Source organism: Alternaria postmessia (genome assembly GCF_024291825.1).
Source record: "Alternaria postmessia strain BMP 2775 chromosome Unknown scaffold_42, whole genome shotgun sequence".
In the NCBI taxonomy this organism is placed as follows: domain Eukaryota; kingdom Fungi; phylum Ascomycota; class Dothideomycetes; order Pleosporales; family Pleosporaceae; genus Alternaria; species Alternaria postmessia.
Genome location: NW_026260115.1, coordinates 95,523 through 111,876, shown reverse-complemented (window position 1 = coordinate 111,876; position 16,354 = coordinate 95,523). Strand labels below are relative to the sequence as shown.

Below are 16,354 nucleotides of genomic sequence, written 5' to 3'. Positions count from 1 at the left end.
CTTCACATCTTCGGTGGTTGTACATAAATATCTAAACATATAGTAAACACCCCCTGACCTTGTCATTATGTCCTGTCATTCGAATGACAAACACGCATAGAAGACTACACATATACTGCGATTTACTGAAAGACTCCAACTTGCCATACCTATCGTATTACCTGACACAACAGTGCGCTCCACATCATGAATAGTACAACCACCACATTGGCGCGCATAGCAAGCTTACCAGTAACTCTTCTTACGTCTATTCCGAGGCCGAAGTTCTCTTACGTACCCGCGGCACATGTCAAGCTGAAGGCGGACAACATTGTAACGGTGTTGATTTGTATAGTGCGACAGACCTGGCTATATCTAGAGGGTTGGAGAGATAGCAGAAGACGAAGGAACAGGGACGATAAGGATAGGAAGGAAGGCGAACGAGCCAGGAGGCATATGAAGAAGCGGAAAGCGCTTGGAAAGGCGAGTAGAAAAGCAGGCAAATGCAAAAAGGCGAAGATCATCGCGAAAGGTAAATACACGCTGGTATTGCAATAAAATTGCCAATAAGGTTGCGTTGTATAAAGAATATTATTGCGTTGAGCAACAAGCAACGATCTATTCGCTTTCTGATTCAGAGTCTTCCTCCATGTCTGCATCGTCGTCCAACTCGGAATCATCTTCCATAGCCCCAATAATGTCTAATTTCAACCCCGCTGTCTTGCAAGCATCTTTGGTTTCCTTTGATACTCCCTCTTCGCCCTCAACCACCACCATAGTTTTCCAATTCCTTGCAACAATGTCTCTCTGCTCAATGGTGGCTAGCAGAAGGTCCGTAACTTCGGTATCGCTTCCCAGCTCGTTGAAAAACTCAAGCGTTTCCATCACCGGCGGAAGACCGACGGAATGAAGACGAGGCTTCTTAGACGACTTTCCAAATAGCTGGTAATCCCAATTCAGACGTAATGTCTTAAGCGCCGCAAACTCTCTCATACGTAGCACCTTGCGACCGGTAAGCGTTGGGTGATCGATAGTGATGCTCTTTAAGAATTCGGCTTGTGATTGCGCAGCCAATATGTAGTCTCCAACGTTATCGGAGCTTTCCTCCAGGTCTGGCTCCGGCACCTCCGCTTGCGTCATGACAAATTCTTCGAGCGCCTCGGGTAGTTCGAGTAGATCTCCAAGAGAATCGTCGTTGATGTCGCATTCGATCAGGTGCAGCTGCTTCAGTGCTGTCATGTGCGGCCGCTCAATGTGATCGAAACCCTTCTCGTCTAACTTGGCTCTACGAATTGTCAAGGTTTCCAGTGTGGGGTGTGCAAAGATATGTATGTTTTCGCGCAGGTCCCAGTAAGCATCGTTAGCGCACTGATAGAATAGTGAACAGGTCTTTAAGCAGGTAAGGTCGAAAGGTCCGTTGAACAAGGTACCGATACCGTGTAAGAGCACATCGGGAACCGATATCTCGAGCTTCTCCAAATTTGACATGATCGACAACGTCCGCGAGAGGGTGTCTGAGGTCTTTGGATCGAGATATGAACCATGGACGGGCGCGTCAAGCGCCAGTTGCGATAGCTCTGAAGAGGGATACGCGGGTTTGACTTCATAAATGGATGAGCCACGACGCGGTCGACGGCTTAACGACTCGCTGAATGTGAGGTGGAATTCAGGAGTCTCGAACAGAATGCTTTTGTACAGAACAGCGTCACTGAGGCGGTGACATCTCTTGTTGACGCGCGATACGTTGCAAAGGTCGCGCCTGGATATGCAGCCGACCGCCTCGAAGATGCGGAGTAGCAGCTCATCTGGCAAAGTGCTCAATCTGTCGCATGGTACTGCGCTCTTACTGTCCTCATCCATTGGCATATCTGATATCAAGGTATCGATACGGGATAGAGCGGACGAAGTATCCATGCGCGAGGTACTTCGCAACTTTCGCTGCGAACACGTGGAGATGGCCTGACTCGCTGGAATGCGGGGGAGCTTGTGGAGCTGCCGATCCTCAATCAGGGCACTGGAAAGGATACAAAGGAAATGTTGCCTGAAGGGTCGGACTTTGGATTTGCTCTAAACATGAGGATACAATGTCTGTACGTGCAAGGTCGTGAGAACGAAAGAACGGCGGCGGGTGATACAACAGTCCAGGTCCAGGGGCGGACACTGCAGAGCGCGCACGGCCCGCCACGCGTGGCTGGTCCCATGACATCACGCCAGAAATCTCCTTCCTCATGTGACGCTTGCATTCCCACAAATGACATCTCCGCGCGAGGCGTGTCGAGCTTCTATCTCATGGCGGCGTGGAGTTGCTGGGCAAAATTGCACCTCGGGATCTGATTCAGATGACCCATAGCAAACCACCGGCTGCTTTTCCTACACCAAAACTGACGCACGCCAGTAAACCGCGCACAGCTATGTTGGCACTGTATCTCGCAGCATATACTCAACGAAGGCTTTACCATTGGTATTAGGCCCACCAACGCCCACGGATACTATGTTTTGAGACTTGTTCTCGGGGTGTACGTTGGGCACATCTTCCGAGATGCTAGAAACATGGTTTCACACTGTGTCAGTCAGTGAGCACTACATGCATAGTAACAATGCGTTGAATCAAAGCACCGTACGATATGTGCTCACCACTTGGATCGCGGATATTCAAAACTTTGCGCAGTACGCACTATTTCTCCCCTATGTACTAGTCAATAAATGCTTGAAGATACAGAAGAGCTGAGCGGATTGCAACTTACCCCTTAACACTTCAGAAGGAAAGTACATTCTAGACGCGCAAGGCCTCAAGAAAGAACAGTATGGGCCAAACACCGTCTGTTCACGCGCTGGTTGAAGCAAGCGCGCTTCATATTTCACGTCCAAACGGACAGGGACTATTGGCCGACGAATGTACACTCTGATCGATGCTGTTCAGATGGTCATGCGCCCAAAGATTCCGCTCGCAAAACAAAGCATTGCATCTGTTGTAAACGTCGCCATACTTCAGAGCCAGAGTCTCGTACCCGATTGGGGTAGAGAGATGTTCTGTACATAGCGTGGAAGCCATAACCATCGGCGCCGCTGGTGTCACTTGTCCCAGGCTTCGTTCCGTTATTCGAGGTGATTTACCGCCAAAAGTTACGTGGCATCGTGTAACCATAAGGCGCGGGTTTGTCCATTCTGGAAAGTCTCCATCTCATGGTCATAGTCTCGCCTCGAACGAACAATGAAGAGATTCACCCGTTCTGCTACCTAATCAATACAATTTTGTTCATGTGACTGTACGCGTTGATATACATATACTATTGTTAAGTGAGCAAGCGCAGAACTTAGTCGCATTGAAAAGATTCAATCTAGACCTGCATACTCGTGAGTTCGGTCATAGTATAAAAAGCTCTAAAGCCTGACCACGTGTGTGATATCAGCAGCTTACACCATTATTATGATTACACCTAATTCACATTGACGCTTGGTTTGTGGAAGTTGCAAGTGGCCCGCTTCTCGCTATGGATCGTGACTGTACCAGTGGACGGCTACCAATGTACGACTTGCCAGAATTTCCATCTACAGAATGTGCTTTGGTAATTTCTTGGACTGCTTTGAGGAGATAGGCCCAACGTACTACGAATTTGGGTCAGCCAGGCAGCCCCGTGAATTGCATTGGTCATGGGTAATTGGTCTAAGCATTCGACTCGCTGTACAGCACGACCCTGGTTCTTCACACTTGCCAATGTATATAACCCCTGTGGCCTTGGTCTGGTACTGTGCACCCTACTTGGAAGTAGCAAATCAACCACTGTGGGAAGGAATAAATCGAGTACTGTACTATTTAATTAACTCGACTTCCATCACTTCTTCCTTTCTACATCAAATCTCTCTTGAGTACTTCAACCCTCGTACAACAACAACGACTTACAATAATATCTCTCCAAATCAGCAAGATGTCTACCTCGGACCTCTCTCGCTCTGTCAGCCCAGATCATGGCAGCACCCCATCTCTCTCCCCTCCACCTTCCGAGACCCAACAGCTCGCAGCAGCCCTAACCCTGAAGACCGGCCGCGAAGTCCTCTCTCACTGTCTCGGTCTCTCCACACTTGAAGGCGTACCCTCGGCTGCCGAAAACATGATCGTCGTAAGCTTCGACACCGAGAGTTGGGTTGCCGACCACGGCCGGCTCACCGAGCTTGGTGTCTCGACCTTCGACTCTCGGCATACGCGTGGGCTGAAGGAGGCTGGTATGCATGGAGAGAACCTGCTTAGGCAGGTTTATTTCTACCATGCGCGGATCTTGGAGAACGCATATCTGCGTAATATCAAGTATTGTGTTGGCGATCCTGACAAGTAAGTCTCGACTACATCTCTTTCTTTGCCATGTAACATGAACTGACAGAAAATCAGGAACCACTATGGTCAGACTCGCTTCTTGACCAAGAGTCAGACCAAGGAGATGCTCGAGGAAACGTTCCAGTGGCCTGTCGATAAGCAAAATCCAGAGTTGGGTTTCTGTCCCGTTGTGGTGTTGGGCCATGCTCTCCATGGTGATATGGCGATGCTGAAATCCACATTGGGCTTCGATGCCATGGCTTTGGGTACGGTGGTTAAGATTATCGATACTCAGAATTTGGCCAAGGAGTGCGAATACGCCCCTTCTGGCAACGGCAATCAGATCGGTCTGGGTAACCTCGTTGCCAAATGCAGTTTCGAATATCGAGATCCGCATACCGCTAGCAACGACGCGGCTATGACGCTCATCTCTGCTGTTCAGATGCTGCTTCCTTCCGAGTTGAAGCCAAATGACGGAGGCCTGCAGAAGGTTGTTGACAGCATCGAGGTGGATAGCCAGTGGCAAGAATGGGATTGGGGTAATGATCAGTGGTGTCTTCGGTGCGGCCAATACGGTCACACGAGGGATGACTATCGCGGCAAGCGTTGTTTCGCCAAGGTCAAGTGTAGCCACTGTACTGCTTCTCAGGTTGCGAAACGCAGGCAGGCTGCGGGTAGTCATCGAACGGAGTGCTGCATCTCTTATGCGATGCGTGGACCGGAGGTGGTTCCTACAGTCGAGACTACGGCTACCGCTCTCGCTGGCTTGGATCTCGCAAGCGACAATTGGTAGTTATCAGGCCGGCTTATGGAATGACATAGTACTGAATTACACTTGATATCTTCTCGTTGAATGTTTCCTCCTTGTTGGTATGATAGTGGACATTCGACTTATCGCTTCAATCTGAGCAGTCTTAAAAATGGTCGACGTATGTCCAGCCAGTTGTGGTACCTATACATGTATGACAAGAATTCATGCCAATACTTATGACTTTCGAAGTCGTGAGTCGCTCCTGATATACGCTGCAATCCTGACCCTAGAGAAGTTCAATCCGTGCAGATTGACGGGAAGAATTGATACGTCGGTGTGCAGGCGAGATAGTGCATAGCAAGAAATTGCCCGCCTGCACACCGCCGTCGAACAGGCTATGGGGGAGCCATAACTTCTAAGTCTTCTCGACAACATCCTAGCCGACATAGAGGTATTTTACTTCCTGTTCATACGATCCTCGACACTTGATAGCTCCGTGGAAGCTGTACAAGTACCCAACCCTGTCGCATTCTTTTGACCTCATATGATCATATGATCGAATTCTTCCTCTTTCACTCTCACCTTCGTCTCGCTATGACCGTCGTGTTTGCCTGGCAGGGTTGATGGAGGCACATGATTACGCACGTTCACTGTTCATCATCCATAAAACACCTGGTCATCTTTCTCATGAGCACCCACAGTCATACCCACTGCCTGTCTCTCAACCCACTCCTTCTGTTTACCGCGATATCAATCGACGACTTCGACCTCACCCCAAGAGACACCGCCGAATTGACACCGCCAGTTTATAATAGACACCACACGCTATAGTTGATTGCACCTGTCGCAACCGAATACCCACCGAGAACCACTCTATACGCATCTACCATCTCTTTAAAGCAACATAGTCATGTCCACCAGCGCTCAAGACACACCTATTCCTGTCGTTGCTACGCCTTCCGCATCCACCATACCCACTATACCAGATACGCGAGATCCCGCCATTATCGCACTAGAAAGCTGCTTCGAGAAAGCCACCGACCTAGAAGTATGGCTGCATTGCATCGGAGGGCCACGAGTCAAGAACATCCCTGACATCGCCGATGACCTCGCAGACCATATCAACATCGTCTGTCTGGACTGCGAACACTGGTCGACCAACACCGATGAGACCACCGAGGTCGGTATTGCGACTTTCGCGCGTCAAGATGTTCTACCCATCGTGGCGACGAAAGACTTTGGTGACCACGGTGAGCATCTTATGGAGCAAATCCGCTTCTATCTCTTCCGCACGATCGAGACGTGTCACCTCCCCAATCAGAATCCAGACTCACGCGGGGTCGATGGAAACCGGTTTGGCAAAGGCCAATTTGTTACCTTCGCTGAAGCTCGTCAGATCCTTGCCAACCTCTTTGTCCAACCTATCAAGGACCCTAAAGGCCTAAAGGGTAACTACCCCATCGTAGTCCTCGGTCATGACGTTGGACACGACAAGAACAACCTCAAGTCCAAGGCGATTGCTTTCGACATGGACCCGATCGGCACAGTCGTCCGCTACATTGATACTCAAATCATGACGCGCGACAAAGGTTACTGGATGATGCCTCGAAACGAGCAGATCGGCCTCAGGCGCCTCGTAGAAGAGCTTGCATTTGAACACAGTGATTCCCACACCGCCGCGAATGACGCGGGTCGCACGGTAATGTGTGCCTTCCAAATCGCGCTCGGCGGAGACCCATGTAAGAGAGGATGCCGTAAGAGCATGCTGGAGGTTGCCGGCGATCTCGAGTACCATAGCGTGGCTACATTCGACGAAAGCCTCGGAGGTGTCGATAAGTACTGTTGGAAGTGCGGCACAGCTGGCCATATGAAGGCGGATTGCACGGCAACTGACCTTCATTGCGACGAATGTGAAGAGAACGGGTGCTACATCAAGCCTGGTGACGAACACGTCACCCTTCATTGCATGTGCATTGCCAACGAAAAGGCTAAGGTGCGGCGAGCAAAAGATGCTGTGGCTCGAGCTCTCAAGAAACCAAAGCCCAGGGACCTTTCTCGTGGGATGTCCAACTCCCGGGCTCGGTTCATGGCACGTGGTGGCTTTCATCCTCCATCTGGTCTCGTGTCGCACTTTGGAGGTACGCAGCACTACACTCTGTCACATGATGGTCCTCCTGGCGGACCCGGATACGTCCCACCTAGCCCTGGAGGAAACCCTTCCAGGGGCTTTGGGGGACGTGGTCAGGGTGGGTACGAAAATGTCTCGTGGGGTCGAGGTCGAGGCGGATCCCATTTCCAACAGGGTGGACAAGGTTACCTCACATGGGCTTCTCATTGAGCGTAGCAAGAAGGTCTACAGATGGTTTAGAGTGCTAGTTTGCAGATGTCTTGTTTAGACTGGACGGTGTCATGGCGTTATCGGTGTTCAGACGGTGGCTAAGAACGTCTTGTTGAAGATACCCTGGGTCTAGGATAGATGCAAACAATATAAACTGGAAGTATATCATGCCGGATACGGTGTTGCTTGCGAAAGAGGTGATGTGCGGCTGACTAAGGCGATGTCGCATGCAACCGCGTCATCGGTGGCCGCTGTAAGCCGCAACCCTGCCGTGTAGCCGTCAACAACTCCCACCATGATAACGACAACACGACTGCGGTGCCTTGCGAGAGAATGCGGTTGACTTCGTAATACCTGCGATCATAGCACACCACCGCCATGATCGAAAACACAATCCCCAAGTACCTGCTCATCAGGACGTGCATCCTAGGCTTTCGCGCAATCACGCCTTTTAGCATCTTCTGGGTTTCTTTCAGCATCGCAGAACCCCCACATTCGGCCTTTCGACGTTTTTTGCTCACGTGGAGCATAATAGAAACTGCCTTTTGGTTGCTCGTCTACCTACCCCGCAAGCGCGCGCTCCAAGCCTCTGCACAACACCCACAACCGCTCGAGAAAGAGGAGAGGAAGGAACTGTTCTGGCGATGCTGGGATAAGATACCGCACCCGGAATATTATATCAGCCGATGGTTCCTGGGCGCGCGGCCGGGCGAGATACGACGTGAGAATGTGCGCGAGTTCTATGCGTGGGCTTTACTGAACCGCGGCTCTGAAAGCGACGAGGAGCGAAGGAAGCGGCGACAGGCACACCCAGAGGAGGCCAATGCTGAGGACGACGAGCTGAATGAGTATGCGGACGGCATAGAGACGATGCTTGGGAGGAAGCTGGAGCCTGGATGGGGTAGCGCAAAGAGCCTTCGGTTGACGACCGACCAGGTCAATATGGCGCATCGGCCCTTTCTGTGGTACATGGTATGTTTGATGGTCTACTCAGGTTATATACGCTGACAGCGATAGATTGTAATGCTTGTCGATACGCTCACTGCCGTTCGTCTGCGCTACTATGGCTTCATACTATTCCGCACCCAGCTCCGCTCCTCGCTGGCCATCTTCCCACCGCGGCTCGCCAGTCTCACCACGCGCAGCATCTCCTCTGCACCAGACATGAGCTACTGGTACCGACCACATACCTCGAAAACACGACTGCCGATTCTCTTCGTACATGGTATTGGCATCGGCCTGCACCCATACGTCGAGTTCTTGAACGAGATCAACAAGCACGATCCGCTTGCGGCAGAAGACGGTCAAGTCGGAATTATTGCGGTGGAAATCATGCCTGTCAGCTTCCGTATAACTGGGCCGATTCCTGACAAGGACAACATCTGCCGGCAGATTAATATCATCCTAGAACGACATGCTTTCGACAAAGTCGTCCTGGCCAGTCACTCTTACGGTTCTGTCATCTCCACCCACCTCCTCCGGGACCCCATCACCGCTGCGAAGATCGGACCGATGGTCTTTGTCGACCCTGTTACATTCCTACTACATCTGCCTGATGTAGCATACAACTTCACAGCACGTCGACCAAAAGGTGCGAACGAGCATCAGCTCTATTACTTCGCTTCGACCGACATGATGGTTGCGCAAACGCTAGCCCGTCAATTTTTCTGGGCACAAAACATCCTGTGGAAGGAAGACCTTAAAGACCGAGATGTCACTGTCAGCCTCGGTGGTAGGGACCTTATAGTCGATACTGAGACAATCGGCAAATACCTAAATAGCGCCGACCTCAAGGGTGAGGATCGAGCATGGAAGGACTCCGAGTGGAGAGGCCATGGTTTAGAGACGATATGGTGGCCGACCGTAGACCATGCACAAGTTTTTGAGAGGAGAGAGGGTAGGATGAGACTAGTGCATGTTCTCAGAGAGTACGTCAAGCGCAAAGCAGAGGACGAAGAAGTAGAAGAGCTTCCCTGAGAGTTATGCATATCCATGTACAAGAATTCAGGGTTCTGTGGCTCTGCCGCACCATTTAGCCGGATTTGTCTCAGCCTCATCGCAAGCTCAACGTTCAGGTACGAAGGAGCTGTAATTCATTTTGCGGGGGCCCGTCCGGACGGGTTTGAAACGGCGAGCCGGCCCCGCCGATCCCGAAATGGGTGGTATATACCAAGCACGAATGCGCGACGACAGCATGCATAGACTTGACAGCCTGCTTTGAGAATCTTGTTGCATCTTGTTCTTCGAGCGATATATCCATATTCACATTATGCCTAACGGAAACTGGATTCTTGGCGACCTCTTCACAAAGGACTACGGACATCGCGGCAGCATCCAGAAATTGTGGGAACAACGTTGGAAGTTCCCATGCACCAAAGGCGTTTACCCGTTCCACGATGGAAAGTTTGAAGACTTTGAACCCATTTTCAAGCATCTCATCGACAACAATATCAATGATCCGTATGACGATGCATACACGAATGCTTTCTTGCCAACAGCGCAACGCCTAGCAAAGGAGGCTCAAGAGACGGAAGGCAAAGACAAAGAGGCAGCAAAAAAGCTGTACCTGAACGCGAACGCTGTGTACAGATTGGCGAGATTTCCATACATCGGCACCGAGCTCAAGAAGAAGGTCTTTGAGGAGCAGAAAGAGGTCTACTTCCGCGGCGCACAGCTATGGGATATCCCACTAGAGGAAGTCGTAGTATCACATAAGCATGCCTCCAACGGTGATGGCGACAAAATTCCAATGTACATCCGCAAACCTACAGGAGACGGCCCATTCCCAACCGTCCTACTGATTACAGGCCTCGACGGCCACCGCCCAGACAACACCGAGCGCACACAGGAACATCTCGCCCGCGGTTGGGCGACAGTGATCTGCGACATTCCCGGCACCACCGTCGACTGTCCAGCCAACAAGCGTGACCCTCTCTCCCCAGACCGGTTCTTCACCAGCATTCTAGACTTTATCAAAGAGAAATCATATCTCGACGAGAAGAAAGTCATCGCATGGGGCCTCTCAGCCGGTGGCTACTACGCTATTCGCCTCGCGCACACGCACCGCAGCCAACTCATCGGTAGCGTAGGCCATGGCGCAGGAACACATCACTACATTGGCCGCGAGTGGCTTGAGCAAATCGACAAGCACGAATACCCTTTCGGCCTCGAACAAGCTTACACGCAAAAATACGGGTATTCTTCTTTCGAAGAGATGAAGGAGAAATGCCAGGATGAGTTCTCGCTCGTCTCTGGGAAAGGCGAGGGTGTGGCCGTTGTGGCCCAGGGGATGAAGAGTTGTAGGTTGTTGCTCGTGAATGGGGTGCTGGATGGGTGTATGCCGATTGAGGATAGTATGCTGCTAGCTGAGTATGGAAGTCCCAAGGAGATGCGGTTTATGCAGCAGAGGTTGCATATGGGATATCCTGAGGCGAATAGTACGGTGTATCCGTGGATGGAAGAGGTTATGGCGAGTAAGTAGATATCTGGTAGATAAACCTGCATTGAATGTGTCAATACTCTACTGTACCGATGAGTAATCAGGAATGACGTCTCAAGTTTATACGCAGCAAACTTGACGCGTACTCCACATGCTATAGCAGGCGTCAAGTTGTGGATTCTGCTTAAGCGACAAGTGTTGTTCATCTTACCAACTCACATCACATGCAGGTATCGCTGTGGCGGCTCCCGCTCGGACCCGCCCCACGAACATCAACACCCCGCAGCATTGCGCACCGCGTCCTCTCCAACCTGAGGACTTGCAGACATGATTGAGCTGCCCTGGATATCATAAAATCAATAATTTCATTAAGAAGCTCTACTCGGCGAATCTCATAAGACACCTGGTTTCTCCAATCGCGGCTCTATAAAGAGACGATCTAACTGCGTTCACCATCCACCACGATCACGCATCATCCGCACGGATAAGCAGCATTCAGTGCAGTATCCTCTTCAGATCCCCCCTCCACGCAAGTGGCCACTGAGCCGAATTCATTATGGAGCAAGAACAACCCACATATGTCGTTCCGGTTAGTGAGTCCGAAGCTCCGACCATTTGCACGCCATCGGTAACCTCAGACAACACAACGAAGGACATTCAAAGATGCGAAGCTTCACAGTCTTCTGCTCCATGGCCCGGCCGTACCTTTATAATTCGATCTCACGAGAACGGACAAGTCATCACATTCCTGGACGGCAAAATCGTACTAGACAAACCAGGAGGTCTCGGCACATTCAGATGGCGGTGCGTTGAGAAGAAGGGATGGCTAGGTTTTCGAGACCCAGCTTCTGCTAGGTTTCTAGGCTACGACCAACATGGATATCTTCGCTGTCTTGTAGACCACCATAAGGATTGGGAATACATTTGTCCGCGAAAACGACCAGAAGGTGGATATGTTCTGTTGGTGCTGGTTAAAGAGGAACTCCTTCCTTTGGGGGTACAAACACAAGAGACAGAGAACGGTGCGGAACAAAAAGTAAAGATTGTTAAATGGGATTCTGGAGGAATAGTCTGGGACTTCATTGAGGTATCATGTCCTTCGACGTAACGGGCGAAAGCGACAAGAGAGAATGACATTGCGACACTTTCCCCTCGATTGTTCTATTATGCTATTGCTTATCCTGATGTCTTCAGATGGGATGCTACAATCTGGAGAGCATGAGAAGCATTGGACCCTCGGAACTCGACATGCCCATGGTACAGGCTATAGACTCCAAGTTCCCCCTCACACGTTGCCTCAAGCATCTCGGGTATATCCGAAGAGTCTAGTAACGTTCGACCCATATGTTTAAGAGTCGAGAGTTTAAAATGACTCAAAGCAGGAAAGTCTTTTCCAATGTATAACAGGAGCTTCTTCCACGCCAACCCAGTGGCATAGTCCAAACGGACAGTTACTAATTCTATCTCTTGCAGAGTGTGTCTGGAGTTGCAAAGAATCTCTTGGATAAAACCTGCTGGAAAACTCGATCTTGCCAGGCGTAGTCTCTTGAGCTTCACCAAAGGTACTCCTCGCTTTACGTATGTATCGAATGGAACCATTGCGCATCTCCCTCTTGCGTCAAGACCCTCTAGTGTTAGATCTCCCAACACTGGTGCGTGGTAAAGGAGCTGATTCAGCAGGTAAATCGACGCGGGACCATTTTCCATCTCCACATGCGCCTCTCGAAGTATGCTGAAACCCGCTTTCTGGTTCTGGTTTCTCTGGTCGAAACGGAATGTTACCTTTGTGACCCACATTGTCATAGTCTCGACCCGAAGCGAAGTAATTCCAAGGTTTGCAGTTGAGACAGTCTCTAGAGCGAGTGCGATGGTAGCTTCTTTATCTGCACCAAAGCTTTCGTAGACGCCTCGGATGATCAGAGCATCTAACAGAAATCGATTCTTCTGGAGTATGGTCTGTATCTTGCTAACGGCTATCATGTCTGAGTCCAGGGTCGCAGGCTTTTCGCGGGGCCAACTGCGACATTCTCTTCTCATCTTCCGGATTTTTTGTTCACGAAGTTTCCATCCTTTCGGTATTGCCTCTTCTGGAGGCGGAGTGGTGCGAAGAAGATGCTCTCTGATATTCGCCCCGTCGTCTTTGATTTGGATTGTCTTAACATATCTGGCTAACCGGCCACTTTGGGAAATCGTTTCTAGACGATCGATATCGGAACTGATCAGAGTAGTATTCAACGTGGAGAAGAAGCGACGACCCACAGCGCGCGAAGTGTTCGAGTCAGCAAATCTGCAAGTCGAACGGAATTCGAGGAGATCTGGGTCGCACAGGTATTGTGCGACGGCCTCGACGAGCTCGGTAGGCATTTGAAGGATAGACATGCTGAGAATATGCTAGTCTTTTCTGCCTTTGAGAAGAGGCCTGGTACGTGAAGAACTGTGTGGAGGTATTTGGGGGTGTACCAGCCGGTAGTGCGACCGAGGTTGGGATGGACGAGGTTCAGAATGCAGATTCGTTGCGAGAGCGAGAGTGAAATTGTGTGGAAAAGTTGATCGGGATAGGATAGAATATATAATAATTTGATGGAATGCGAATGGGTCAAGAAAAGGTAAGATTAAACACGTTCGCGAAGCGACGAACAGTGTGTTGCATGTCGTACCGAACAAAACCGCCGATTACCTATTCGTAGTTTATCTCATTTGACAACCCGTCTTTCGCGTGATGCTCGTTTAGATTGAGAAAGCCGTGAGTGGTTCGTTGTTCTTCGGTACATCTAGTTCAACTATGGTACAGCGATGCCCAACAATCGATGATAAGCCACTCACAGTCCCCATAATTTGCCTACTCCATATGCGAGAAGAGGTTCTGGAACGAAACGAGCATCTTGCGAATACAAGCGACTCAGGCAGCAGATGCATTTAGGCGATATCAGTCTTCCCTGCATCGTCGCAGTATCGGTGGATGGGGCGGATCAAACCTTGATCAGATAACGCACACAAACTCGTAAGAGTGTCATGAAGCAAATGATCACGGGAATGAAAGATGTCATGGTATCTTAGCCTTTGGCAGATACGTGCAAAGGGATGCCTTCATAGAACGTGGAACATGCTAAAGTTTTGATGTTTTAATTTGTTTTCTACTGTAACCAGAAACACTCCCCAGTACTGTGCGAGTACGCGTTTTTATCGTTATATCGCCTTGGATCCGTACTTGCGATGCAGTGATCACATGGCGGCTTCCAATTGGAAGGCAGACTACTCGAGCGTTTAGAACCACCAGCCCTATAACCAGTACTACTCTGTGACCTCAGTAGTGCCGCCTCTTTGACTATCCTCAAGCATTTATCAGACCTATGCGTAAGTGCCGCATCTTTCGTGAGCGGATCCTTCATACAATGCTCACAGCTGAAGACTCGCACGCCACAAAACGAGGCCGTGTGATGTTGTGAATCGCACTTCTCGCAGAATCTTGTAGAACCGTAACATCGGCGATCGTATACGGCAGTTTCCCCAGCTGCTCTTAGTCGTGTTTTGAGGTCCGCGTAGCAGAGCTTGTTAGTAAGAAGCTTGTTCTCAGGGGAAGAACAAACCATGAGGAATGCAGCGATCATCGTGCATACAATGTCGTTGCCTGCATTGTGAAGATACGGTTCCTCGATGTTGTATTTGGCAAGCAGGTTTGAGAGGCGCATCTTGCGGGATGGTTCGATCAGTCCGTGCTCGACAGCGAGAACCTGCGTGTCGATTGTAGCGACAATAGTGCCGAGTTGTTGAAGATCGAGGCCGAAACGAGATTTGATGATCTCGTAATCATTGTCGATGGCGTGGCCTACGAATATGACTGGACGGAGGTTGCCAAATTCGTCCCGACGGGTGAAGATGTCGTGAAGCATAGCCCTTGCTTCATCGACGTGGACGAAAGTTGTCCAGCCAAACTGGAAGGCCTCTGGGTATCCTTTGCAGAGGTCTTTGTTGATAAGGTGGGCATGCGGTTTGATGCGGACGTGGTGATTTTCCATGCTCGAGAGGATATCCCACGCCGAGGACGAAATGGGCTGTGAGATAAAACGTGGATCCAAAACGGAGGCGCCGAGTTCTGTGATGAAGTTGTCGTCATGCTCGTACCATTCGGCATCGAGAGACACAATAACAGCGTCTTGAAGTGCTGCGACTGCTGCAGCACTGCCAAGAGGGATCTCACTTCCTGGACGTTTCATCCAGTGTTGAAGGATGGCTGACTGGGTGAGACCTTGGTACAACTGGGTTTCAATGTGAGACTCCAGCCTCTTTGGGGAAATTTGCTGAGACATGGACGGGACGTCGTTCTTACCCTCCAAATATGATGTTTGATGTATGTCGTGAAGTTTTGGTGGCCAGATAGAAGTTGAGATTGAAGCGCCAGAATCGATGCGACAGAGGGAGGGGAGAGGGGGGAAGTCTCTAAAAGAAGCAGAAGCCGACATTGTAGGTGGGCAGAGGTGATGTGAATGGTTGATGGTGTTGTAATGCTGGTTCGATTCGAATCGGGACGACTGTTGGATCATCGTAAGGGCCATGATGTCGATGTTTTCTCGCTACTGTAGCAGAATTTGTATGTGTTTGTGGAATAAGATTTTGAAGAGAGGGAGGATTGAGGACGAAATATATATTCGAAGGAAACCACGTAGAACGAATGCTTGGAAGCGAAGAATAATCGGTACCATGGATACATATTTGAACCGCGAATCGTAGGATACCTAGCTTAGCAGGATGGACCAACCTAACACCAATCCGAGAGTTTATACGCTGAAACCCTTCTCAGGACACCCCAAAAGATCAGATAGAAGCGACCAGATACCCAGAAATATCACCCCCCAAATTATGTGATAAGAGCAATCCTCCAACCAGAACCTTTCAGAGTATTCACGTCCCCTAAAAAGGATTAGATAGAAGCAATCCTTTACTAAGAGCTTGCCTAATCAGGCAATAATGTCTAAAGGTGTCGATAACTTCGGTTACTCTGACTACATCGTAGCTATATCTTGGTGGCTTAGAGACCTTCTATCTTGTCTACCTAGGTAAGTTCCTTTTATCTTATCTAATCTTTTAGGGTGCGCCGAATAGCATCTGGGGTGCTCCGAAAAAGTTTTCCCTAATCGTTTCTTGGTTGAGGTAGAAGAAACAGGCATCCTGGCCCCTCTCTGCGACTTTCAATATCCTCGTCACATCCAGAGCGGTCTTCTGCCCAGAGCTGTTCATCACGTTCTGTTTCCCTGTAAACATCGATGTTATCGTCGCTGGCCATGTCCCCGTTGTCTACGAACCCGTCGGTATTGTACTCTTCCATCGCGTTGTCTTGATTAGAATGCCCCATTTCGTTGTCTTCTTCGGATCCTTCCATCTCGCTGTCTTCATCAAACTCACTTCTTCCAGTATTACTCGTCTCATCCTGAAATCTGTCTCTATATCACGACCCTTCGCTTAGTAACAGAAAAAGACAGTGTCTAGACCACAAATCAGCAAAAGCCACGGTTGGGAATTGGATGACGTGAAGGTTCGTTA

At 49.9% G+C, this 16,354-nt stretch overlaps 7 protein-coding genes across 7 annotated transcripts; 4 read left to right on the top strand and 3 right to left on the bottom strand.

The window, feature by feature from the left end:
- Nucleotides 1–597: 597 nt before the first annotated feature.
- On the bottom strand, nt 598–1,893 carry J4E82_006846 (uncharacterized protein; the record flags this gene model as incomplete). The annotated part of the gene is made up of 1 exon (XM_051733097.1): nt 598–1,893. The coding sequence occupies one exon, from the start codon at nt 1,891–1,893 to the stop codon at nt 598–600; it is 1,296 nt and encodes a 431-aa protein (XP_051587134.1).
- A 2,012-nt stretch (nt 1,894–3,905) lies between these two features.
- Nucleotides 3,906–5,081, top strand: J4E82_006845 (uncharacterized protein; the record flags this gene model as incomplete). Its single annotated transcript, XM_051733096.1, has 2 exons — nt 3,906–4,306; nt 4,364–5,081. The coding sequence occupies 2 exons, from the start codon at nt 3,906–3,908 to the stop codon at nt 5,079–5,081; spliced, it is 1,119 nt and encodes a 372-aa protein (XP_051587133.1).
- Nucleotides 5,082–5,949: 868 nt separating this feature from the next.
- Nucleotides 5,950–7,377, top strand: J4E82_006844 (uncharacterized protein; the record flags this gene model as incomplete). The annotated part of the gene is made up of 1 exon (XM_051733095.1): nt 5,950–7,377. The coding sequence occupies one exon, from the start codon at nt 5,950–5,952 to the stop codon at nt 7,375–7,377; it is 1,428 nt and encodes a 475-aa protein (XP_051587132.1).
- Nucleotides 7,378–7,755: 378 nt separating this feature from the next.
- Nucleotides 7,756–9,354, top strand: J4E82_006843 (uncharacterized protein; the record flags this gene model as incomplete). The annotated part of the gene is made up of 2 exons (XM_051733094.1): nt 7,756–8,349; nt 8,395–9,354. 2 exons carry the CDS (start codon nt 7,756–7,758, stop codon nt 9,352–9,354), a joined length of 1,554 nt encoding a protein of 517 aa, XP_051587131.1.
- A 292-nt stretch (nt 9,355–9,646) lies between these two features.
- J4E82_006842 (uncharacterized protein) lies at nt 9,647–10,858 on the top strand (the record flags this gene model as incomplete). Its single annotated transcript, XM_051733093.1, has 1 exon — nt 9,647–10,858. One exon carries the CDS (start codon nt 9,647–9,649, stop codon nt 10,856–10,858), a length of 1,212 nt encoding a protein of 403 aa, XP_051587130.1.
- A 1,134-nt stretch (nt 10,859–11,992) lies between these two features.
- Nucleotides 11,993–13,195, bottom strand: J4E82_006841 (uncharacterized protein; the record flags this gene model as incomplete). Its single annotated transcript, XM_051733092.1, has 1 exon — nt 11,993–13,195. One exon carries the CDS (start codon nt 13,193–13,195, stop codon nt 11,993–11,995), a length of 1,203 nt encoding a protein of 400 aa, XP_051587129.1.
- Nucleotides 13,196–13,950: 755 nt separating this feature from the next.
- J4E82_006840 (uncharacterized protein) lies at nt 13,951–15,276 on the bottom strand (the record flags this gene model as incomplete). The annotated part of the gene is made up of 1 exon (XM_051733091.1): nt 13,951–15,276. The coding sequence occupies one exon, from the start codon at nt 15,274–15,276 to the stop codon at nt 13,951–13,953; it is 1,326 nt and encodes a 441-aa protein (XP_051587128.1).
- Between the last annotated feature and the right edge of the window lie 1,078 nt (nt 15,277–16,354).